The sequence below is a fragment of the Podarcis pityusensis genome (assembly GCF_964106645.2).
Source record: "Podarcis pityusensis genome assembly, chromosome: 7".
Taxonomy (NCBI): domain Eukaryota; kingdom Metazoa; phylum Chordata; class Lepidosauria; order Squamata; family Lacertidae; genus Podarcis; species Podarcis pityusensis.
This window is the reverse complement of record NC_138031.1, coordinates 28,363,073-28,389,047: the sequence shown is the minus strand read 5'-3', so window position 1 is coordinate 28,389,047 and position 25,975 is coordinate 28,363,073. Positions and strand designations below refer to the sequence as shown.

Genomic DNA, 25,975 nt, shown 5'->3' with positions numbered 1-25,975 from the left:
AAATTGGACAGGAATCTTTGTGAGATTTATATCTTCCCTTGAGAAACCTGTCAGAAGAAACATGATATTAAAATATATGGGTCACTGGCTCACTTGGATATGAATGTCACTATGTTATACCCCCACCATGGATCACGTGCCTTGCTTTTATTTGGGGTGAAATTTATTATGTTTGCCCAAATCTTCACTAAAAGATATTGCATAGATATTGATGGGTTTTATTAGTTAAGTGAGGGAATATTATTAACTATATTTTTATTACCCTACAGACCTACATGTGTGGGTTAAGGATAAGCCTGCTGCTTGTGTTTAAAAGTGCAGCGCTGAGCATTTTAAGCCATTTAACTGAAAGCATGGGAATTATCCATTAGGCTGATCACCCTCTTTGTTACCCCAATTATCAAAGAAAGAGGCTACAAACTGAAAAGTAAGTTTAAAACATGTAGTTTACTCACAGTCAAGCATTCATCCCGATCAGCAGTAAAAAGAAATACAAGTTAAATATTTCTATTTACAGCAAAAACAAAACACACAGCTTCAGGCATGCTCCTGTTGCTGGAGCAAGTGGAAAGATGTCCATTTCCGTGGCTGGTTGAAGAGAGAGCCAGAAAAAAGTAACAGAAAATACTTCTTCCCTCCCAGGAGAAGAGGGGGAACAGCATCACAGAGTCTTCTCTACCAATTACTTTTCTATGATCTGAGCCTGCCTATCAGCAATACAACTCTATGCTCTTAACCCCTTCACATGCTGACTAGCAAGAATATGCATTGTTAGATGCATTGCTACTTAGAAAGAAATGTTCAAGTCCTTCATCAACAAGATTTACTCAGTTTGAGGAAACATATGACATAATTTCCTTTATTCTACTTTCAAGTGCATTGATTATGAAAGGTAAGCACAATGTTCGAAGTTAGCACCACCCCACTTCTATATGTATTCACAGAAATATCATGCATAGTATCATCATTTTTTACACCCTAAAACAATTTTCTAGAGATTTTACAATCCAGACCCACCAGATGCAGATTTTTTTGGTTTTTTTTTTTTTTTTGTATTGTGCGAATATCAAAACGTTAAATGTGTTCCATTAGCCCTCATTCCAGCCCCAAGGCTATGCTACTCCTGGAGAGACAGCTTACTCCCACTCTGACTGGGACAAAAGACAACAGCCACCACCCTTCCAAGATGGAGCATTTGCCATTCAATAGCCTCCCGTGTGAACTCAAGTTAAACACCTCATCAGAGCTGGCAGAGGAGAATAACAGTTAATTATCAACCCATCTTGGAGCTCAAATGGATTAATATAGGCCCATGGAAAATCCCCATGTTAACGCCCTCAGCAACACACTTTCAGGCATTCTCCATTTCAGTATCAAATAAACAATTATGCTTAACATTGTGTTGCATGAGAATTTAACAAACTCCATGATCTTGATTAATCATGTCTTTTTACCATATTTTATTTATTTTCAGATATAACACAACATATAACAGAACAACATTATTCCCAACCCATCCCTTCCTCCCTGAAGTACAGAGACGGTGTTAAACATGTTAATAGGTCACTTATTAAAAAAACTCTGGGGGTGCTGTTTGCGTAAAATCTCACCTTTAAACTATAGAAATTAGGTTGCTCCTTACTTTTTTTGTAATGGAAATATTCCTAAATGGAAGGCAAAACAATAAGAAATATTCTGAGAAACTTAGTTATATGTAACAAACATTTTCAGTAGAGTGTCAGCCTGATAATATGGGAATATTAAATTTTCAATTGAGTGACAAGGTGTGAGTACAGATAAGCAGGAGGTCTATAGACTTTGGAGAATTTGTGCAATTCATAAACAATTGGAGGGCTTCCTGAAACACAATATGCCTCCAGCCCATAAATTGCTTCCAAGACCTGATATTGTTGCCAGGTGCCTCCAGTGCAAAATCATATATATTTTTGCCTCTTAAGTTAATTAGCTTAGGGCTTATTTTGTCCTTTTCCCCAACCATTTATTCCTCTGCAGTGCATGCTCATTAACCTTTAGGGTAGGATTACTCCACAAGATAATCTTCATACGGACAGGGCTGAAACACGAACTGCAGTTGGTTTCCTGCTTTCTGCTAGATTTGCCTTGCAGACCAAACTGTAAGGCAGGGAATGGTGTGTGTTTTTTAAATAAGCAGTAGAGATGGTGCAGAATTTTGAAATTGGGAGGGTTTGGAAACAAACTCGCCCAGCTCAGTCCAGGAAGAATTAAAACACTCTATCCCAGAATTCCCAGAGGCAATGAAGAGTAACAAATTTGCTTGCAAGCTTTCATTTCCCCCTCCCAAGTCTCACTGTTTTCAATAGAGTTTACTCTCAGGTAAGTGTGTATAGGATTGCAAACACAGATATGTGTTTTAATATGTTTCAGTTGCCAAGAATTCCATCACAAATTTTGAAGAAATGTGAAATATGTTGGTTATAGATAGATAAACTTTATTCGCATTAGCCAACGGCCATAGCAACATAAAACAAGCAATATATACAATTAAAAAGACAACAATGGGTCAGCATGACCAAGATTATCGTTCAGATAGTGGCCCTTAATCTCATTGCACCCTCAATAAACCTAGCAACCTTTGCTGTTGTCTGATCATTTTGATCTGATAAAAGAAAGAACAATGTGGCCGCAGATGGGCGGCCTGGGATGGTAAGTAAGAGTGGGGTGATGATCTCATTCCTCAGATCTTTATAAAGGGGACAGGACAGGAGAACATGAGCCACTGTTTCCAGATTGCCATCTGCACATGGGCAGAGTCGTTTCTCAGTTGGAATCTTTTGATATCTGCCTTCAAGTATGGCAGAGGGCATCACATCCAATCTGGCCAGTGTGAAGGCACGTCTGTATTTTGGGACTTTTAATTTATACAAATATGGTGCCAGGGAATGAAATATGTTGGATAGGGAAGCTACAATCCACACATTAATAAATATGCAAATTATATAGGGATTTGCAAAGATCAAGCATCCCTATGTGTTACCTGGCCTTTTCTCCCCTGCATTTCAACTTTCTGCATTCCAAGCACCTGTTTCTTCGACTGAGAGGAATACTGCAGGGAATTGCTGCTATGGTGATGCTTTGCCCCTCCTTGCAGTTGACGTATTCCCAGCTTTAATGCAGCTAGGTCATTCTTTTTCTTAATTCAGGTCAAAGAAGCAACAAAAGAGATACAGGAAAGATATGGACTTTCCAAACAAGCAACGGGAGTGCACTGGAAGCAGAGTAAATGGAAGTGTGTCTTAAGGCAGCACTGGAGAAAAGGTGGCCTCCAGATGTTTCTGGACTCCAACTCCCAGCAGCCACAGCAAGCACAGTGAATAGTTGTGGATGATGGGCACTGTAGTTAGGGAGGGGAGGATCTACCAATTGTGGTTCTCTCGGTTTTTCATTTTTCCAACCTTAAACGCAGTTCTCATTTTGCAGCTATTTGTGATTTTTTAAAAATATGAAAATTCAGTGGAGCTTTGACTGATGTACACATGTCTTGCCAGCAATCCCCCTTAATATACAGCAATTTTGTATGTTATTTTCATGAATATTCTTCGTTTTTATGCATACTTCCCCAATATACAGATTTTTGTAAACATTTCAAGACCTGTATCGCAAAATTCAGATGAATGTGAATTTTGAAGGATAGGTGTGTTTCAGTTTGCATATTGTTTCTGAAAGTGTAGATTTGACAGCCTGGGATTTTAACACAAACTGAATTGATTTTTTCTCTCCATCTCTAGTTGTAGTCCAGCAACATCTAGAAGACTACAGATTCCTCATTCTTGCTTACTTGCTTCACTCTGGGAATTCTCAAGTAAGTAAAGTTTAAACCCAGATAGGGAGTAGAGCATGCATACGAAGAATATGTAATCAAGCAAAGAAAACAAATTACTTTAAGGACTGTTCTTATTTTGCAGAACAGGTTCATAATTACAGTCACAGGTAAAACTAAGGTTGTTTTCTCATTATATTTGTAAATCATTCCCACTCCCTCTTGTAGCACCTTCACGTCTCTTCAGATTGCTAAAGTTACAGGAGATTCGATCTGAAAGCAATTAAAATCAGCTTTTAAGATCTGAAGCACTGAAAGTATATGCTAATTTATTTGAAAATAGGCTGTAGCAGAATACTTGGAAAAGTTTAAATACTGTGTGTTGGTTATATTTATTTATTCATTTATTTATTATACATATCTTCCATTTTCCAGCTCCCATCCTCACACTGACCTGGTTGAGTTGGGCTAAACAATATTACACCATAATGTACCTCAAACTGGTTATTAAGTTGCTAATGACTTCCCTTAGGAATTATAGTTGAAAGCATAGCATATATTCCATTTATGTCGCTAGTATTCCAGTTCTTCAGCTGAAACAATGCTGTCATTGCTGGTGAAGAAAAAGAGCAGCTTGGTGCATTAGTTGCCAGGATGCCTGAAGAACAAGGTTGGGGAAGCTGCAGCCCTCTGTATTTTGTTGGACTACAACTCCCATCATCCCTGACCACTGGCTGTGGTGGCTGGGGCTGATGGGAGTTGGGATGCAACAAAATTTGAAGGGTCACCATTCCCTTACCCTTGCTTCAGAATATAGAAGGAGAAGCTGTTGCTGCTGCTGCACCTCCTGCTTCATCTTTTCCTGGTTACCATCACTCCTCTTCTCTTCCTTTTTCCCTTTCTGTTATAATGCACATCATATTACTTCAGCAAAAGTGGTAGGAGAGTGAGTACTTGGGAAGGAACAAAATGGGAGTTGCAGTAATTTCCTTTCCCATTGCACCAGTGAGTTGAGTCAAGTCATTTTATTACGGTCAATGACCAGTATCAAAACAAACACACCAATTACAAAAATTAAAAACTCAAGACAAAATAAGATGATGTGAAATCACATATACATAAAAAAGCAGTTCTAGATGGTCATCTATCTGTCAGAAAGGAAACTCTTCTGCCCTAGGCATGTCCATCATTGCACCAGTGATATGAACAAGGAATGTACATTCTCCAGGAAGCAACGAGTCAGTCCTAAGCATTTCCTGCAGGAATCATTTAGCGTGAGTTATGCAGTTAAATAAGAACAAACAAACATCTGCACAGATAGACAGCCTTTGGGAGTGTGTCCTACAGTTGCTAGGCAACTTGTGAAATGTCTAGACAGGTTATTGGAGAATGGCTTGGAGTGGCTGTGAGAAGTAACAAAATGTGGTGTGGACCCGGCAGATCCCACCATCCTCACAGACATGCTTGGTGAGGGCATGAGACAGGACCTTCTTGGTGGATGCTCCCAGATTGTGGAACTCCCTACCATGGGAGGCTAAACTGCCCCTTCCCCCCTCTGCTTTCACTGGCAGGCAAATACTTTTTGTTGTTGTTGTTCAGGCAAGTCTTTGGTTACTAACTAGCTGCTACTAGCTACCCTGCACCGTCTGAGGGTGTTGATCATTTCCTCTTTCTCTTTTGTTGTTGTGCTTTTAAGTGGCCTTTAGTGTTCTTAACGGTGTCTTTGATAGGGTTATTTATTAGGATGTGTGTGTGTGTATCAATTTTAGGTAGGTCCGTTTTAATTCATGCTTTGGGCCGCCTTGGGTCCTGCACTGGGAGAAAGATGAGATGTAAACAAAATACAGTGGTACCTCATGTTACATACGCTTCAGGTTACATACGCTTCAGGTTACAGACTCCGCTATCCCAGAAATAGTGCTTCAGGTTAAGAACTTTGCTTCAGGATGAGAACAGAAATTGTGCTCCGGCGGCAGGGCGGCAGCAGGGGGCCCCATTAGCTAAAGTGGTGCTTCAGGTTAAATACAGTTCCAGGTTAAGAACGGACCTCCGGAACAAATTAAGTACTTAACCCGAGGTACCACTGCAAAGAAATAACTAAGGAGGGGAGAAGACACAAATCTGGGCCTCTTCCCAAAATAATTCGGGAGAGCTTTCTCTGTGAATATGTCAGGGGCAGTATTTCAATATGAGTAGGAAAATGAGAGTACCCCTAAACATATTTTTAAAGAAAAAAAGCACTGAATAGATGGATGATTACATGAAGTAGATAGTCTATAAGACAGTTAGGGAGGTGTTAGTTTGACAGTTGCATCCTTTTCTAGGCACCTTTCCAGAGGCCACATGCCAGAGGCAAAAGTGGGCAGGGCAGTGAATGTACATTTTACCTTTGAGCAACAGGCCAGTTTCTACACGCAGTCACAAATCCCTCTCTATCCTCAGAGAACATGCATTTACATCCAGGCTTTTAGATCTCAGACTTCTGGGAACCAGCTTCTGTCTCTGGTGCTCACCTGTGCACTTTTCTCAGCTGCATAGCATCATAGGAGCATGAGGAGCCCCAAAGAACCTGCTGGTGACACAAATTTGCATAACATTTGCATGTGCCAATTTAAGGTGGGAGATGGGTCTTCGGAGTATGACCAGCTGCCTTGTATACAAAGTAAAACAACAACAACTTGAACAAGTTTTTGAAGATGGAGGGAAAGGGACAAGAGATCCAATGCCTGGTGTGGAAGACGTGGGACTTGGGGTGCCCAAGCTACCTCCCCAAATACCCTCCCTGTCTTTGACCTGTTTGGGGGTACAGAGTGCATTCAGAGGCAGGGCACCCACTTTATAAATGGGGGAGTCATGGAAGTTGACATGCTCTCAAGTCATAAGCCACTAGGTGATGAGAATACATTGCACATCTATCTTCCTAGAAAACATTTCCATTTCCCCCTTAAAATAAAGCTTGGGAAAGCTTTTCTTCATTCATTCACAGCCATCTCCATGCATCACTGTTTGCAGCTGTCTTCATTTGATAACATAAAAAAACACAGGGGCGGGGAGAAACCCAAGCAATAAATTTAGCTTTTCTTCTAGTCATGCATTCTATCAAAACTCACCATCTAACTGCTTTTGCTTTCCCATCATTTTTCATTGTCCACCTGTCCTTCGGTAAAGTGTCACAAACAGGAGAGGCAAACCACTAAACGTAAGTCTACCCAAGGATCCTCCTATGCCTTATAGTGAACCCGATGTCTCCAGTAGTGAACCATTGACTTAGCCAACTTGACTGAGCCTGGCCAGGATAACAGGGTAGGATTGCTGCTGTTCCTTAAAAGATAGAAGACGAGCAGAAACTAGAAGAGAGCTCAGTGAAACCTGCCACTGGCCAAAGTTCGTTGCTGGAATCTGTATTGCTGTTAAAAGGGGAAAAGGAACACCAAAAGAATTATCCTTAACCTTTGCTCTTTGGTAGAGATGGAAGGATCGGTCTATATTTATTTTCTCCAGTTCTTATTTTTCCAATCCTAAATCTAGTTCCCTGGATTTCTGCAGAAATGTGCAAGGGGTTTTGTTTTTAAAAAACACAATTCCTCACAAATATTCTTCAGCAATTTTGTGCAAATCTTTCCTTTAAAAAAATCATGCAGTTTTGACTAATTTACACAATTTAGCAAGTACTTTCCCCTAATATAATGTCTTTTGTATGTTATTTTCACTAATATATTCCTTTTTTTACCCACATTTTCCCCAAATATATGCATTTTTGCAATCTTGGTGTGGCTGGAGATATTAATGGCAGTGGGGAGTAGGGCAGACTCAAATCTGATGCTCATCCCTGGTCCGGAAATATTGTACCTGAACTGACCTTTTGTGAAAGCAAGGCTTCCTGTTTCTATGACCCACTTCCATTTCTTTCTACCTTACCTTTCAGTAGTGAGGATGATCCTCAGTTGGTATCTAAACAGCATTTTTATGCTCATCCTTAATTAAAGTTTTTGTTTTTCTTTTAACGAGGAAAGGGTAACATACACAGGATATAAACAGCTTGGACGGATGAAAATCTAAGGCAGTTTAAATTCCCACCAATGACTGTGCAGTTCAGAATTCCACAGAGCATACATTCTGAGAGGAAAAATGAATGTGAACTTTAAGGCAGAGCAGAGAATCTGCTCATTTCTTAAGTGGCATTACTAATTAACTCAAACCCCTCAGTGTGAGGAAGTGTGGCAGATGCTAGGTGCTATCGGAGAAAGGATCTTCCGGGTGGGATTTTAGAGAAAAAGAGTTGTTACGTTTTAATGTTCCTCAGTGCACACCTCCAAATGTTCTCAAAAGCTTTGAAAAAATTGTATTCAGGAAAATGTAAGTAGAGAAGAGAAATTGTGATCTTTATGCTTATAGCAACAAACTTCTCTCCCCCGCCTCTTTCTCTCTTTGAATTTTCATTCCCCATCAAAGGAATGGGTAGAGAAACTGGGTGCCATGTTCCTCTAAAACTATTCCCTTCAGAATTCTTTCAGGATTGGGCTTCTGAAAGGCTTCTGTTTTGGGAGGAGGTGTAACTATTGGACTCAGAAAAAAACTTGAGGGGCAGAACTGGAATCAGACTTTTTGCTATTTATTCTTTATGCTGTCATCTGGCTAGTAGGTTAGGCCAGTTTTACTAATCTCCCAGATTTCTGATGTGTGTGGGGAAGTCTCTACTTGAAAGAACAAAACAGCCAGCTTGCCAACTGCTTTTTGTGCAGATTTATGAACATACACAAATTTGATTAGAATGGTTCAAGATGGAAGAGGGAGAAGACAAGATAGTAGAAGGGCAGGAATATTATCAACTACAACGTTCTTTTTAAAAAGGATGTGTAAAATACATTAGTGTCACAATTAATTACTTGCAAAAATTTATGACTGACTACAAATACTGTATTTTCTAAGCATACTAATAATGCAGAACCTTGGATTAGTTTTATAGGTAGACTTTCCAATATTTCTTAACACTTTTTCTTACACCAATTCATTCATTAATACCTTAGCCAGGGACATGAAGCTCTTCAATTTCTCTCTTTCCCTCCCATTTTCTCAGATTCTATAGCCCAGTTTTCCCCAGCCACGTGTTCTCCAGATGTTGATGGACTCCCATCATCCCCAGCCAGCATGGTCAATGGTAAATGATGATGGGAACTGGATTCCAACAGCACCCAGAGTCCAGCAACGTCAGGTGGGCACCAGATTGTCTACTCCTGAAATATGGTAATGCCACAAGCTATGGCATGCATAAACATTTTTCAAGAACTTGAATGGTCACCTCATGGAGGTATTTAGAGAAGAAATGTTTCCTCACCTCACAGTTGCCACATGATAAATTGGTTCTCTCAAAGTCCCTGTGTGCTGGTAATTCTTCCACCTCAGAAATAGTCACAAATGGTTTGTGTGAAAGGCAGTAGTGACTGTTGACATAAAATGGCCTCTCTCCTCTCTACCAAGCATTTTAGAGTGTTTTCTTTAGCACCCTGTAATTTTACAATATGTATGCTGTTAAAACTTCAAGACTCCTGCTGTGACAAAGTGCTTAGAAGACCAGCCTCCTGATTTCATATCGGAACTAAACCTACCGAAATGAACTGTGATGATACACTAATTAAAGGGTAGAGTCTTCAAGAGAAAAAATAAAGGAGTTTCAGAGAGACAGTGAAAACAAATCATTTATATTTTCCCAGTAATGTAAGCGAATTACCAGATAAGAGACCAAAGACGGTCATTGTACACGCAGGTCCTGTAGGCATGGGGATTGAGTCGATGTTGTATTTCTACAAAACATGACTTTGTAAGATAGTATTAAAATGAACCGTACTCAGCAGTGATTTTGCTTTGTGCTGGCAGGAATGCTGCTACTGCCTTCTTGTTAAAAAGGAGAAAAGAAGAAAAGATAAGAGGAAAGACTCCCAATTTACAGGAAGAATAATGCAATAAAATGCATTGTTCAGCAACTTTACAACAACAAGCAATGTGGCAGGATTTGCCTAGTCTTCAGTTATGCCCATAATTCTTTGTGGTAATGGGTGTTTCACATTTGCATGGTGAGAAGTATTGACATCTAAGCTGCCTTTTCTTTACATATGTTATCTAGCATTATAATGGGGACGGCTTACAACTTGTACGCTGTGCTCACTCGTTGCCTTTGAAAAAGGGGTCAGGCGAATGTGTATGCATGAATACTTTAGGGGTGGGATTGGTCACTTATACAGCTTGTCTGGTTAGATAAAACAGAAGGGGATAAAGAAGCAGATGGGCAATTCAGCTTTCAGGGTCAGAGACTGGTGGCTAAGGGGCAATGGGATTGCTTGACACTGATAGGCTTGCCTGTACCTTTTAAAAATCACACAGGTGAGTTACTAGCCTCCCAGAGTGGCTGGGGCAATCCAATCAGATGGAAAGGGTACAAATAATAAATTTTATTGTTGTTGTTGCTGTCATTTCAAACAATAAATTTTAACTTTATGTTCATAAACAAGCAAGCAAGCAAACAAACAAATGGCTTGTTCCAAGGAATGAATACAGAAATCTTAAGGTGTATGCTTTCCATTTCTACCTACTTTGTATATAAAGGTAAAGGGACCCCTGACCATTAGGTCCAGTCATGACCGACTCTGGGGTTGCGGCACTCATCTCGCTTTATTGGCCGAGGGAACCGGATTACAGCTTCCGGGTCATGTGGCTAGCATGACTAAGCCGCTTTTGGCGAACCAGAGCAGCGCATGGAAACGCCGTTTACCTTCCCACCGGAGTGGTACCTATTTATCTACTTGCACTTTGATGTGCTTTCGAACTGCTAGGTTGGCAGGAGCAGGGTCCGAGCAACGGGAGCTCACCCCGTCGCGGGGATTCGAACCGCCGACCTTCTGATCGGCAAGTCCTAGGCTCTATGGTTTAACCCACAGCACCACCAGTGTCCCCTACTTTGTATATAGGAAAAGGTAAAAGGACCCCTGACAATTAAGTCCAGTTGCAAATGACTCTGGGGTTGCGGTGCTCATCTTGCTTTATAGGCCGAGGGAGCTGGCATTTGTCTGCTTCCGCAGACAGTTTTTCCGGGTCATGTGACTAGCATGACTAAGCCACTTCTGGCGAAACCAGAGCAGTGCACAGAAATGCCATTTACCTTCCCGCTGGAGCGGTACCTATTTATCTATTTGCACTGCGTGCTTTCGAACTGCTAGGTTGGCAGGAGCTGGGACCGAACAATGGGAGCTCACCCCGTCATGGGGATTCGAACCACGACCTTTGAATCCTGTGCTCATTTATTGGGAGTAAATCACATTGACTGAAGTCAGACTTATTTCTGACATATAGGATTGTCATGGCTGTGTACTTTTGTGTCTGTTATCACATTGGTCTATTGTACCAAGGCATCAAAGTGTATGTTTGGCTTCCTGATTAGATTTCATTTCACCAGAGGATTGTTGTTCGTAGTTGTTTCCACTTTGCAGTTTAAGAAATGTGTACCATGATAGCTGGCTTAACTTTATGAAAAAAACCAGTTGGGATGGGAAGTATTAGCTGAGTACAAGCCAGGAGTTGGCTGCCTATTTATGTGGGTTAAGTTAAAGGAAGATTTGGGAGGGGCAGGAAGGTCATTAAAATGAATATGGCCACTACATCATGCAGCAGATATTGGGGCATCCCCAGTTGACTTGTAGCCCAAACATCTGGAGGACACCAGGCTGGTGAAAGGTGGCTTAGATGTCTTCTTTTTCCAGAAGTACTTCACAGAATAAGATGGGTTGATGTCATCTTTATGATTGACGACTAGTATTTTTGTTTTAGGCAAAAAAAGGAAAGCTGTTTGTGTATGGGATGTATGTTGTTGAACTCAGATTGTGGTTTTTGAAGGGCTACTCATTAGTCATACTCATAGGAGATTTCCCTTCTTTCTTTGAAGATGGTGAGCAAGGGGTAATATCTGCCTCCCATTTCCAGAGGCACTTTCAGACAGTCATTATTTTGTAGGTCGGATTCAATTGCAAACTAGCAAATTGAAGTTGTACAATTAGAGTGGATTTGGTATTTTTACACAACAAACCTATTCCCCCCCCAACAGATGTTTTTCAGTAAGGAAAGTGACAGGGAAATGCACTGAAAAGTGTGGGATAAGCATTGCTTGATATCATGTAATCTCCCCATTAAAAAAATCAGAATAAACAACTGATTTTTGCATACCACACGTACCCCATTTCTTTTTTTGGGAAACAAATCAGGATGAATAGTCAATAAACAGGTCGCCTAGGAATCTACAAAATTTGGGAGTTGCTTGCATTTCTCTCAACTAGAAGGATAAAAATCTTACTTCATGCCTACTGCATATAAATGAAAATTGGCTGGGTCTGTAGTGAGATGCAGGGCTACATCAGCTCCATATTGGTTAAAGCTGATGAAACAAGAAATCTGGAAATTTTATGAGAATGATGGGATAGCCTCATCTGCATTTTGGTGAATATTTATGCCCTCTTTTTGATAACATCTGACCATTTTCTGAAGGTATCTGTCTGGGTGATTGCCCAGTGAGCACTACTGGAACATTTTCAAATAGTGCTATAATGTCAATCTCAGTCTTTTCCCAAGCTGAATTTGAAAGAAGCACAGCCGGTAATGATGGTACATGTATCATATCTGTCTTGTCACATAACTGGCAAGTGACAAATGATTTTATAGCCACTTCAGCTTGAGCAGCCATTCCCGGACACCAGTATAAATCTTGTAGGAGCAGTTATGTTCTGTTAGTCCCTTGCGTGCCAAGAACCAAATGCAGGAATTTTGTCTTCAGAGATATTTTAGCAAAAAGCAAAAGTGGCTTTCCTTCCATCACAAATCACTCTTTGAGGAGTTTTCTCTTTATAGTCCACAACAGAAGCTACCTGTAAGGGCCTATATGTTATAACATGGAACATAAGGCAGAGTTAACATAATATAAACCCAAGCAAGAAGGCTGCAACAAGGGCAATCCATATTAAATCTATGAAATTTGTAAGGAGAACACAGCTCATATATGTCTTCCTAGAAAGCAGTAGATTTCCAGAAAGGATGTCAGGGCAGGGTTCCAGAAGCTGGTAAACAGTTGGGATCAGGAACTTGAGGCTAATAGGCAACATCATGAAGTTGTATTAGAAGGGATTAAAAGGGGTTTGTACAAGGCAAGTAGCAATCATAAATAACTGAGTCAGAACATATAATGAGCAACTCCACATTAACTATCTGTTGCTGAGGTGCACCTCTTCAAATAGAAGGTGAAGGATGTTCAAATGCTATAATAGAACCATAGAACTGTAGAGTTGGAAGAGACCCTGAGGGTCATCTAGTCCAACCCCCAGCAATACAGGAATCTCAACTAAATCAAATCCCCCACCTCTATCCCTTGGTCTGGAACCTGAGACAGGATTGGAATTGGGGTCAGGAATACCTTGCCTCCATCCTTTACTAGTGACTTGGAAACTGATCCCTTGGAGGCAGTATTAGAAAAGCCCACACATTCCAAGGACTATAATCGTTCCATCTGTGGAAGATAGCCAACTGTTAGACCCAAACCTTGAACTCAGGAATGCAGGCTGCCTTCTATTTACACATTTCACTGTGATCAGACTGGATACAGGAGGCTAACCTTCCAGCGGAGGAGCAGTTTAGTTTTCCAGTACATTCATGTATTAGTATACCCAATATATAAAAAAAATTCGGACGGAGATTCCAACGTGAAGTCCTTGAATTCATAAGCAGAAGAGAAATGGTGAAATTTGGGTTGTTGTTGTTATTTGATTATGGTTTTATATTCTGATTTATCCTATGAACTGCCCTGAGACCTGTGGGTATATAGCAGTATATAAATTCAGCAATCAATCAGTAATTTGGACTCAAGAAACCATGGGCATTTCTAGTTCACCTGTGAAAATAACTGTACCCCTTTGGGCATTAATTTATACTCTTATACTTCCTATCCCTATTAATCATCAGTCGTTGATAGACGGGATTGGTTCAGATGCATGCTGACTGGGTTTTGTTCATTTTATTGGATTCTGTATCCAGTTGTGCTCTGTAGATTACTGTGTCACCAACAGATATAGTTAGCAACAAAATCCTCTCCTCTTTTGTATTAATGGTGCATTTACATGACCAATTGCATAACCACTTAGATTATCTCTTGCATTTATTAATGTTGCTGTATATTACTTTGAGACATTGTAATTAAGCAGTATTAAAATGGTCAAAATAAGTAAATAAATAGACCACCTGGGTGATCATTTCATATATCTTATAAAGTGGACTCTGGTCCAGAAAAGCATTTGTCACAACCAATGTGTTACCCTTTAAGATGCAATGGGACTCTTAGTTGTGCATTAGCACACTTGGAGACTGATCAGATCTCCAAAGAAGATGGATATGGGAATAGATGATTTCTTCACTGGCAATTCGCCAGCAATGGGACCAGCAATTGTCTTCAATATTCCAAATTGCCATGTTGGCCTTTTATCTTTATGACTTCATCAGAAAATATCCCAACCTTCTTAGAATTTGAACTAGGATTCTATTAGGACTCCTTCAGATAAAACAATGATAATGTAGGTCTCTATTTCCACAGAACCAAAAGGAATGCTAACAGGTAAGCATGTACGGTAAATCTTCAACAATTCTTTTGTTACTTAAACTTGAGTTTTATCCAGATGTAGATAAATGTCAGAGATAGTTATATTTTTAAATACATACTTTTTTAAAGGATATGTCCATTTAAATGGAGATATAATTTGAAACAAAGTAAGAACCAGAGCTAAATTGTTAAGTGTGTGGAATTCTTCCAGCTACCACAGACTATTATTACATGTGGATTCTTGTAACAGACGCAGCAGATACCATGGCATCAGATGGTCTGAAAATTCCGTATGTGGTTGTGTGATCTTGACCACAGGGAATATGAGAGCAAAGACTAAAATAATTGTTCTGTAAACTAGACTAGACTTGTGGCCCATCAAAATGAATTCAGACCACCACTAGCACTTGGCAGGCTTAAAAATCCTGTTTTCTGATCAAAAACTGGAGATTTATTGAGAACCTTGGTGATCAAAAGTTCTGCTAGTCTGAAACAGAATGAAAGAGTGATTTTTAGCAAACAGTATGGATTGATATAAAGACCAAATACCAGCTTCTTTTCCTTTCAATGGTAGCAGGAGAATTTGGTTGGCATAATATTTCAGGGCTTCAGTCATAATTTTGACCTATCCCTGTGTGAAAGAATCAGAGTGAAACAAAGTCATAGTCTACAAAGAAATGTAGACTAAAAGAAAGTGCTCTACATGGGTTTTCAATTGTTAAGCAATAATTGAGAAGATTTTGGGTGCTCCCAGGTGTGTGTGCATTGTGGGATCAGTGCTGCTTCTACAGCACTTGGGCACAGCTTCAGCCCAGTATACCACCCCCATCATTCAACCCAGACACTCAGGTCCAGCTCCATGGGCCTTCTGGCGGTTCCCTCACTGCAAGAAGTGAGGTTACAGGGAACCATGCAGAGGGGGGTCTCGGTAGTGGCACCCGCCCTGTGGAACACCCTCCCACCAGATGTCAAGAAAATAAACAACTACCTGACGTTTAGAAGACATCTGAAGGCAGCCCTGTTTAGGGAAGTTTTTTAATGTTTGAAGTTTTATTCTATTTAATATTTTGTTGGGAGCTGCCCAGAGTGGCTGGGGAAACCCAGCCAGGTGGATGGGCTATAAATTATTTATTTATTTATTTATTACATGCAGACTTTTTGCAGTGCCCACACAATATCATTGTCATGGAAATGCCAGCCCATACCCCCACTCCACCCCAATTTAATCTGGGGTTGCACTTTCCATGGAAAATCTGAAAAGTTAAAATAAAAACTGTGGTCAGTAACTTGTTTGTGACTTCCGAACCACCTATTAGCCTCCATTTGGGAGCATTCCCATCAGGTTGTATCATGCAATGTCAAAGACTACAATATGGTCTCTGAGCCATATTTGCCTGCAGTTATGTGATGGGTGTATTGGTTGACCCAGCCCACACATGGATTCAACCATAGTGATCCATCAGGGATTTATACAGCATTATGATTCATGCTGCCACTTAAAGAGAACTGCTAATAAATTTCTGGGGCTATATTACTAGATCATTTCCTTGCTTATTTATACATTCTATGCCATCAATGTGTGTGGCGCCTTATATATATCTCTGAGCCCAGGAACCTTATAAATTTAATGAGCCACGTCATATTATATCATCTATGTATTTGTGCCCATGGGCACAAATTGGGACATATTATGTAGAGATGACCCTATGATCTTGCCCTTACATGGGAGAGGGTAGAACACATCACGTCTGTGGAGTCAAGATACAAAATCCTCTAGGGAACAGGTTGAAAATTCAGTGATCTCAGTAAACACGAAAGCTGGACACATAATTATAAAATAAGATAAAAGTTGGCAATGACAATTGCCAGGAACTACTCCTAGGAAATAATAATGAAATGCTTGTGCATGCAGTAAGGAACAATTGATGGGACAGCAGCATCTCCAAAGCAGGTGGCTAGAGGTTATAATGGATAAGATAAACTGAACATATGCCAATAGTGAAGTTGTAGTTCAAAGTATTAAGGCCAGTGGGAGCATCCCCCCCCCCAGCTTGGTGTCATCAGTAATCTTCACTGCCCAACATTAATTAAACTACTCCCAGTACAGATCTTTAGGGACCTCCCCACTTCTTCTTTTTCTCTTTACTTTTATCCATTGTGAAAGTGGTCTACTAAATTGCATGTTCTGCTTTCTGTTTCAAAACTTGTTAACTTGTATATAAGCAGATCTCACCATTTATGCTGTGGCTTCTCAGTTTTCTTAGGTGTGTTTAGTGAGGGATTTTATCAAAGGTTTTTGAAAGTACATAACCTTCAACTGTATAAATATTGTATATCACACCTCTAGTGGAAATCGGCAAATTAGCTGCAAACATATCTGAAAGTTCAGGTCAGGTAGCCATTGCCAATCAGCAGTTTGGACAGTACTGTGTTAAGAGGTTGTAGGCCTGAGCAGAAAGATGATACACCGCTTTGGAAGTGAGATGCAAAAGCTGCCAGCCCAAACCTATTTTTAGTATTTGACTTACATACTTATGTATTTCCTATAAGCTCTCTTCCCATTCTATCTGCCTGAGACCCACATTTAGAAAACATCTGAGACTTGCTGGAAGAAACTAGTGTTGCTAAAGTTTATGCATTTCCCATTCACTTTTTGGAATTTACTTTGAGCCAAGAATATACTTTTGTTTGGAAAATATCCATTTGCTTAGGACTTGTTTGTTTGTTTTAGGGGGTGTTTCTTTTCTTCACTCTGATATAATTTCACTCAACCTTTACTTTCAGTCCTCGATGGTCATTTTTTTGTCTCCTGCCACCCCTGGTTCCTCTTCTTGCTTCTCGTCTCTTTGTGGTTCCAGCTTCATTTCCCACAGTAGGTTCATCCCCTGCTCCAAAGATGTTATTTTGTACCATTTTCTTGCCCGTTGAAAATTCAGAGTTACTGGGTAAGTAATTCTGGCATTTTTCAATGCTTCAGTGCAGGGTTTCACGCTCCTTCTCCACCTTATAGTTTCTAGGAATAAGTCATTGAACACTTGAACTGGTACTGATTTGTACATCATCTGGTCGGTGATCTGTCTTGTTGCTCTCATAATTCCCCCCCCTTATAATAACTTGCAAATCTCATGACTTATATTTCTTCTGTAGGTGACTGTGAATCCGTTCTATGGCCACTTCTTCCCATTGAGCTTCAGGAACTATCTCTTCCAAACACCTCATCATATTCTCACAAAGAGTTTTGGGGTTCTCACCTGATGCTTCAACAAAGCCATGCAGGTGGACATTAACCCTGCACTCCCGAACTTGGATATTGATCATTCTCAGATCCCATTGCTCAATTTTCACATTATGTTGCTTTATCTTTTCATCACTGTTTTCTACTTTCTCTTGGATTTGATCCATCTTAGCTTCCACTCTATCTATTCTTACTTTGATATCTGAAATTGCTTTGTCCATTTGAGTGGCAACGTCTGTCACTATCTGGTTTCTGAGATTCTTGTTACCTTTCTGCATCGTTTCTTGTGTTGTATCCAAGCTATCTACTGGTTCTTGATGCCTTTTTTCTTAGATTTTACCCCTAATTTCTCCATGCTCCTTCTATGAGTTCCATTTCCATTTTTCCCATTTTTGTAAATTTAAAATGTATACCTAATTTTGGAGAGAGAGAAAGTCACAGTGTGCAAAGGGACTCATATATTTTTATATGCTCTCTGGACCACTCAGGACTGAGCCTTAATTGTGCCTATTGGCAAACATCAGGAGAACTGCTCTTCTTTTTATATTCTTAAGTAGACCCAGTAGGCTCAGAGAAGAACCACATTTTTTCTTTGTCAAGCATGAACTGAACAATTATCAAATTCACTTTTATTCAGAAAGCTCTATGAAAACATTAAAAAAAAGATCTCAGCTCAGATGCTGATAGCCTTCCATCTGTCACATGGAGCTGCTAAGAAGGATTAGGAAATAAAACTAATTTACTGGAATTAAAATGAATTTAATTCGTGCCTGGCAAGGAATTCTGAATGTGAACAGGAAACGTTGGTTTCAACGTCAGTAGAAAAAGCAGTAACTCTGAAATTGCAGATGCTATTGAACAAGGACTCTTAAAGGTATGGTTATGCTTCTTTTGTACTTCTTTCACCCAATGAAAATGCTTGTTTTCGTTTGGGTACACCTTGAATGACATACATCTCTGGCAATTATTCTGTGTCATTTATAGTGATCCAGTTATTTTCAGCAATGATTTGGGGCTGCCAAACATGTTGCAAAAATTCAAAGGCTAAGCTTGCCTTGCTTCATTAGATGCACGCTGCATGCCCAGAGCACCTGAGGCAATTAAGCATCTGTGCCCATTTATTCTTCCAGGCTTTCCAAAACTTTTCTTTGAACATTTTTACATTTCCCTCTCCTCTCAGTTCTGGTCTCAGAAGCATTCTGTCGTTAGTCCTCAAGTCCCTTAGCACAGGATAATGTTGCTCTGTTCACAGTGTGGAGGATTCCGAATGGTTCTTTGCAAATTGAGTGTAATACTGAAGGACAGGCTGCATTGGTTCCAAAAGACTTTTTTGTTCATCTGTGTGCTAAAGCCTCTGTTTGCAAATGGCACATTTTGTCAACAATGAAAACATTCACGGCACAGAAGTACAGAGCTCCCAGATTACACATCCATATCTACATGTGTGCATAATATTGTGAATTTCACTGGCCAGCATTTCACATGCTGATGCAATGAGATGATATTTTCAAACAATAAGATTTAGTATTTATATGGAGATTTAGAGTGCTGAAGGCATTTCACATCTCTAACAAGATCTGCAAAATAGGTCAGTAATGTTATTGCTGTATTGCAAAAGGAAAGACTATGGTGGAGAATGGGACAGGGCAAAGTCAAATGGATTTGGCTACAATTTTTAATCCAGTATAGGGAACACAGTCTGTTAGCCAGATGCTAGACTCAGGGCTGGCCCTACCATTAGGCAAAGTGAGGTGACTGCCTCAGGTCATAAATCCTGGGGGACAGCAGAAGGAACTCCTTGTCTGTTCTTCTTAAACTCATTGGCCATTCCTGTCTGTTGGAGGACCAAGCAGTTAATGCTACCCTATACTGCCCTGCTGCCCTAGGTCTACTCAAGCATGCTATCATGCCTCCAGTGTTTTGTACATTGTTTTGCACATTGTACATCTTTTGTACATTGTTCTGTATTTTATAAATGTTAAGCTATGTATACATTTTTCAAAATAAATATTTGTAACAATGTCGTAGGTCTTAAGAAAGTGAACTATGACCAGTTGGACGCGTTATTGAGCATCAAGGGTCTTCAGAGATGGTAAGTTATCCGGTAAGTTATCCGGTGAGTTTTGAGGAGGATGTTAACTGAAGTTCTTATTATGAAAGCAAAAATATAGTTTGATATGGAAGGTCTGTATAAAAACAGAACTGTTAAAATGGGGTGGGAGAGAGATAATCGTGTATTTATAACTACATTCAGATATACATGAATTAATATAGCTTTTTCTTTTTACTTGGGTGATTTCCCCATCATACTGAGCACAATCTTGAAGCTATGTACTGTACTGTGGCCAGGCGGATGCTAGGGTCTTCTCTGTATCTATGAACAGTGGCGTCGCAACGGTGGGGGGACGCGTGGTGCGCCCTGGGTTCCGTGTCTGTGGGGGTGACAAGAAGTCACCCCACGGGGGCTCATGGCGGCATGAGCAGCCATCGCACTGCCACAGCTGCATGTGGAGGATCCTCCATTTGCAGCTTTAGCTGTAAGCAGAAGATCCCGGCGTTGGCGGCAAACCACTAAGTACAGCACATGTGTGGCGTCACACCCATGCACTGTACGTAGCAGTTTGCTGCTGGTGCCGCTCCAGCACCATACGGACGGTGCCGGGATCCTCTGCTTGCAGATGCAGCCACAAACAGAGGACCCTCCATTTGCGGCTGTAGTGGCAATGGAGGGATTCTGGCACCATCCGTACGGCGCTGGAGCGGCGCCGGTGGCAAACCACTGCACATGTGCCCTACATAGCGATGCCCGCCCTGTGTGTCATGACACCTTCCTTCACCCCGTCTATGAGGTCTTAGGCCTCATCTGCACTACACAGTCAAAGTAGTTTCATACCATTTTAAACAGTTATGGCTCCTCTTAAAGAATTCTGGGAAATGTCAGTTATTAAGGGTGTTAAGAATTGTAGCCCCTCACAGAGCTACAATCCCCACCCCCAGTGATTTAACAATCCATCCCTCTTCCCAGAGGACTCTGGGAATTGTGGCTCTGTTACATACACAGCATGCATCCATTTTAAATTTACAAAATGGCTAGAATGGAATATTCAAAGACAATATTCACTGCTGAAATGGCACCTCCCTCCACTGCTGTGATCTCAGTCCAGTTTGAGTTCTCTATGGCTGCTGTTTGTTAAAAAAAATTAAAGAACTCTCAATGTCTTCTCTAGTTTGGTCTTAGTCTGTTTTCTGGCCATCGGTTTAACAAGCAGCAGCATCAACATGAAGGCTGGCGTTGAGTGTTTGAGGCTGCTTATCAAAGGCCTCAATGTGGCACAATTCGATTGAAATGTCTTGAAGGGAGGCACAAACCCAGTAAGCTACATTGTTTGCTAAAAGCAACCACTCAAATGGAAACTGGAGATTTTAAGCACTTTGCGATGAGTAGCCTGCACAGATCATCGAGGAATGTGGCTAGGAATGAGAAAGCCTGAACATTTTCAGATCGATCAATCAAGACAAGTCTGAAGAAGATTAGTGCACTGGATCTCTTTAAAAAGGATGTAGTCTGTTGCTTTGTTCTGACACAGCTTTCCCCTCAGGCTGCAAGCACAAAGCTTGACAGTTTGCTCGAAATTTCTGAAGCCCAAGGAGATAGGTCTTCCTGAAATGCTGTAGATGCAAATACATACACACAGCTAATTCTCCCCTGGCCTCCTCGCTGGCCCAAGTAGGACTAATTAAGCTAGCTAGCCCTGGTGACTATCTAATGCTTATTAGATGGATTTCCCCCAAATTGATTTCTGAACGTTGACTTTTATTGTTATTCATGTTTTTATACTGTATTTTATGCTGCTTCTACAATTAAATTTGTTGTTAGCCATCCTGAACCCGGTTTTCTGAACCGGGAAGGGCGGGGTAGAAATAAATTTTATTATTATAATTATAATTATTAATCAGTGGCAAGGGACTTGGGGTAACAAATGCATCCATTCTGTTCATGCTTCTATGGAAATGGGACTAGTTTTGATTATTTACAGAGAAGGTTCCTACGCCTGTGTAGATTAATAGAAACCTTCTGCTGTACTGATCGGCTGTTGAATATAACAGCCAAAAGCTCTTTGGTGGATACACAGGAATCAAGGTTCTTTTCGCTGCCCCCCCATGAAATATTTGAGGGGCCACCCACCAAAGTTGATGGGCATGGCCATTCAAATGGGGTGTGTGCCATTTCTTTGGGTCAATTATGCAAGGTGGAGCTTACCTGCCACCGCCCCCATATTTTATTCAAGTTGGCACCTCTGGGTGGATTACATAGTTTGGGCTTCTTTTTCTTCACGAGATATGAAAGTGTACCCACACAAAAACCCTGCTAATCAGTAAACACTTCTTTTGTGTGTGTGTGTGTGGTTTTTTTTTTTTTTTTAAATAAAGCCTTCCCCAATTTAGTGCATTTTTGGATTACAACTCCTGTAATCTCCAACAGTAGCCATGCTGGATGGGGTTGATCGGAGTTGCAGTCCAAAACATCTAGAGGGCACCAGGCTGAGGAGCACTGACCTACAGTATATCTATTCAAACAACCTAACTTGAGTTGCACGCAGTGCCTTCAGGCCCAGGAAGGGGATGCTTATTAAGAACATGGATACAGTAAGTTCAATGGGCATTGAAACATGGAGGTACACATGTCTCTAGATTTGACTCTGCATCAGCTGCACACACATACACTTCCCACCCCCTGTGTGCAGATCTCCTTTGCTAAATGGTGGTGTAAATAGTCCACATGAGAAACCGACCAAATACTGAACCTGGTCAAAAAGTAATTTTGAAAGTACAGTTGTACCTTGGATCCTGAACGCCTTGTGAGTCGAACGTTTTGGCTCCTGAATGCTGCAAACCCGGAAGTTAGTGTTCCGGTTTCTGAATGTTCTTTGGAACCCGAATGCCCGTCGTGGCTTCCGCAACTTCCAATTGGTTGCAGGAGCTTCCTGCAACCAATCGGAAGCTGTGCCTTGGTTTCCAAACATTTTGGAAGTTGAACGAACTTCCAGAACAGATTCCATTCAACTTTCAAGGTGCCACTGTAATATAATACTATAATAAGTAGATATCCTAATGCCTTATGAAAATTGTACCATATTTCCTGGAATATATAGGATGCACTTTTCTTGGACAATGGTGACCAAGAGTAGTGAACCATTTCTGTGGTGTAGATTTCAATGGTAGGAGCCAGGCTGACACTTCATTTCCCTTGATGTGATCCCTAGTTCTAGATCAGTTCCTATTTCATGTAACTCCATCTTCCAGTGATCCATTTGTTCTAGTGTTATCTGGAATATACATTTACTTGGAAGATAATAACTCAAGAGACTTCTTTGGTATAATCAGTCAACGGCTTGGGGCCCCCTCCAAAATGGTTGCCTGACCTGCTAGAAAGTCAGCTGTAACTATGATGAGATGCTTTCACAAATACATCCCCTCTGTAATCATGTTAGTAACAAACTTGATTTCTGAGTTGACATGACCCTTTGATAAATCATTGCCTCAACAGAGCTACAAGGAATTACCTGTTGTGCAAATGTCTGTCTATGGAGTTTGAATTTAAAAACTGACTTAAAAATCACAGTGAAGTAGATGGGCTGAAGGATGTAAGCCTGAATAATTTATTGATGGCATAACCTTTGAATTCAGGACATTTCAGAACTGCATTTCTGCATAATTAAGGGCAATTTTCTTCAAGATAGAACATAATTAAAGAGGAAAATTCACTTGGGGTATATTTAGATGATGGTGACATTAGTTAGACGCATATCAGACTGCACCTGCTGCCTTTTCTAATATGGAAGGCAGAGATTTACATTTTTCTCAGGCCCTAAGAGAAGGCTAAAACATTTAAAGGTGATAGAAGATATTGCCAACTTTTATTAATCTGAGAAACTGTACAAACAAAACAAAATGAATGAAAAATGTAAAAACTCGCTTCAATTTCTCACTTCTGGCATGTTTCTGAAACATAACAACATTCTCTTTCTGTTTTGTATGGTAAGAGACATGTAACACCAAACCCAGATCATATATATAAATTAGACCAGGGATGGGGAATATTATTGAGACTGAGGGGCACCTTATCATGGGAATGTTCTCTCTCTGTGTGTGGCATTCCAGTTGCTGGAAGAGCAGAGGCAAAATTAGTCAAAATTGCTAACATAGGATTGCACTCTACCCACAGGAAGCATTGGGAAAGGTTAATCGGTGTACCTACTTTACTTAAGTAGATCGGTGTAATCTACTTTAACCCCCTCAGCTTATGATTATGAAAAAGTACTCAAACTGACTAATCATTTGTTCCAAAGTGGAGGAGTGATTTGCAGGAGAATATGTCCCAATCTTTGTATGGGGTCTCAACGTTGAGCAGGTTGACGAATGGAGAAGCAGGGGGGCAGAGCCCTCCAAGTGTTACTAAATGAATTCACACACTCATAAATTTTGCTCTACTAATTTCTGGGCTTACCCAAAAGGCTCTGAACATTGCCCCAGCTGTTGTTAAATTTAGAACCACTAGATTGGGGAAATGACTAGTCATAATTCTTTTAGCTAATATGCTTCCTTCACACTGTTTTTTTCTTTTATTTAATACAGCTTTTCATTTAAATGCTTCATTGTTTTTATTTTGACAGTGGTATTGCTTGGTATAAATTGTTTTATGTTTGTGATCTTTAAGATGTATCTAATTTGACTGGGGTACTGCCCTGGTTTTATGTTGATAGTTTTTAGGCTGTATCTAATCTTAGTTATTCTTGGTTGAGCGAAGCAAGGCCTTTCATTTAACTAGCCTGTTGTGATGCTGTTGTAATTGGATTGCAAACCAATAAGCAGTATGCACAACAGAATAGTTTAATAACTCCATTTAAATACAAGATATTGGAATGAAATGTGGCGATGCATTCAGGGCACCACGCTTTCTTACAAATTCAAATGTCAGATTTCTTTCACACTCAACACCAGGTTGAGACTCATGCCCATTTTCAAAGTGGGGCAGAGGAAAAATTGAAAGTGCAATGTGAGAGACTGAAGACTGCCACATCAAGACAGCTGAATGAGACTCGCTGTTTATGCCCAAAACAAGATTCTTTATTTTAAGCATGAACCTCAGCTCATCTTACACATCCATTTTCAAAGCTGACGAAAAAGGTGGAAAACACAGTGTGATGTGTCCCTTTGAAGATTGTGACACCGGAATGAAAGCTGGTGTGCATGTTCAAGGCAATTTTATTTTTCATAGAAGCCACACTCATTCTCAAGGAAGCTGAACACATGTGAAACACAGTGCAATGTAATTTGCTTGAAGACCGATACACTGGAGTGAAAAAATGGAATCTACATTCAGAACAGCATGCTGTAATTCAACCCCCTCCATCCATTTTAAGAACAGTTTATGGAGAACTTGCCATATCAAAGAAAAACAAGCCAAGAACCCTTTAGACCATATGCACCTATACATTTGGTTGCAGGAATCATAAGAGCAAAACAAGCAGACAACTGAAAACAAATGTACAGTCCATAGCACACGGGTCCAAAAGAGATTGTTGCATGACATCTGAAGAACTGCCTTTCAAGTACTAGTCATTATTGCACTATTATATGAAGCTTCATATAGACGGCTGGCCCTTTCATGAGGCAAATGGAGGCAATTGCTTCAGGTGGCAAGCATGTGGAGTGGAAATCTCCTTGTACTACATGCCTTCACTACCCGGTCCTGCCATTTCCCACCTGCTGCCCCCTAAAGTTTAGGCAGCATTTTTAGTCAAAGCAGTAAACCATAACAGTGGCTCAGACACTCTCATGAAGCCTCGGAACTCAGTGTGGCTTACTTCTGAGTAGGCAAGCATAGGATTGTGATTTTAGCACTGCTGTATTTGCTCGTCATTGGTGTGGATGGCGGTTGACTCAATGACTAGCACAACCTTACACCACCTTCAGGTAGTAAGCAGGATGTTGGATCATGTCAGCTGAACCTTATACTAGCTGAAGTACAAGTAACAGCATTGCCTAGAACTGAACAAAATAATCACTGTTTCCCTATTTCTCTTTAGGGATAATCCTTATACCACTGAAGATGCTCATCAAAAGTTCTTGGAAACTTATCCCAAAATTTTCATTAAAGAAAAGGCCATATTGCCAGGGATTCCTGAAAAAAGAACAAAAGGGTAATTCATATTTTAAACAATTCTGTATTTCATGTGAAAAAAAGTGAAGGCTAGGTACGCCGACGAGGTTATGAGGTCAGTCATCACCACCACATGCCACAGACTAGCTGTGG

At 40.4% G+C, this 25,975-nt stretch overlaps 1 protein-coding gene across 2 annotated transcripts in view; it reads left to right on the top strand.

The window, feature by feature from the left end:
• Positions 1–14,358: 14,358 nt before the first annotated feature.
• The window catches only part of CNBD1 (cyclic nucleotide binding domain containing 1), a 143,263-nt gene continuing 131,646 nt past the window's right edge, over positions 14,359–25,975 (top strand). For both annotated transcript variants that reach the window (XR_013988494.1, XM_081013168.1), the window contains exons 1-3: positions 14,359–14,438; positions 19,687–19,750; positions 25,749–25,862. Coding sequence is in view for 1 of the 2 variants with exons in the window: in XM_081013168.1 (XP_080869294.1) it covers positions 14,429–14,438; positions 19,687–19,750; positions 25,749–25,862 (188 nt within the window). In the remaining variant the exon portion in view is untranslated. The remainder of the gene's footprint in view (positions 14,439–19,686; positions 19,751–25,748; positions 25,863–25,975) is intronic.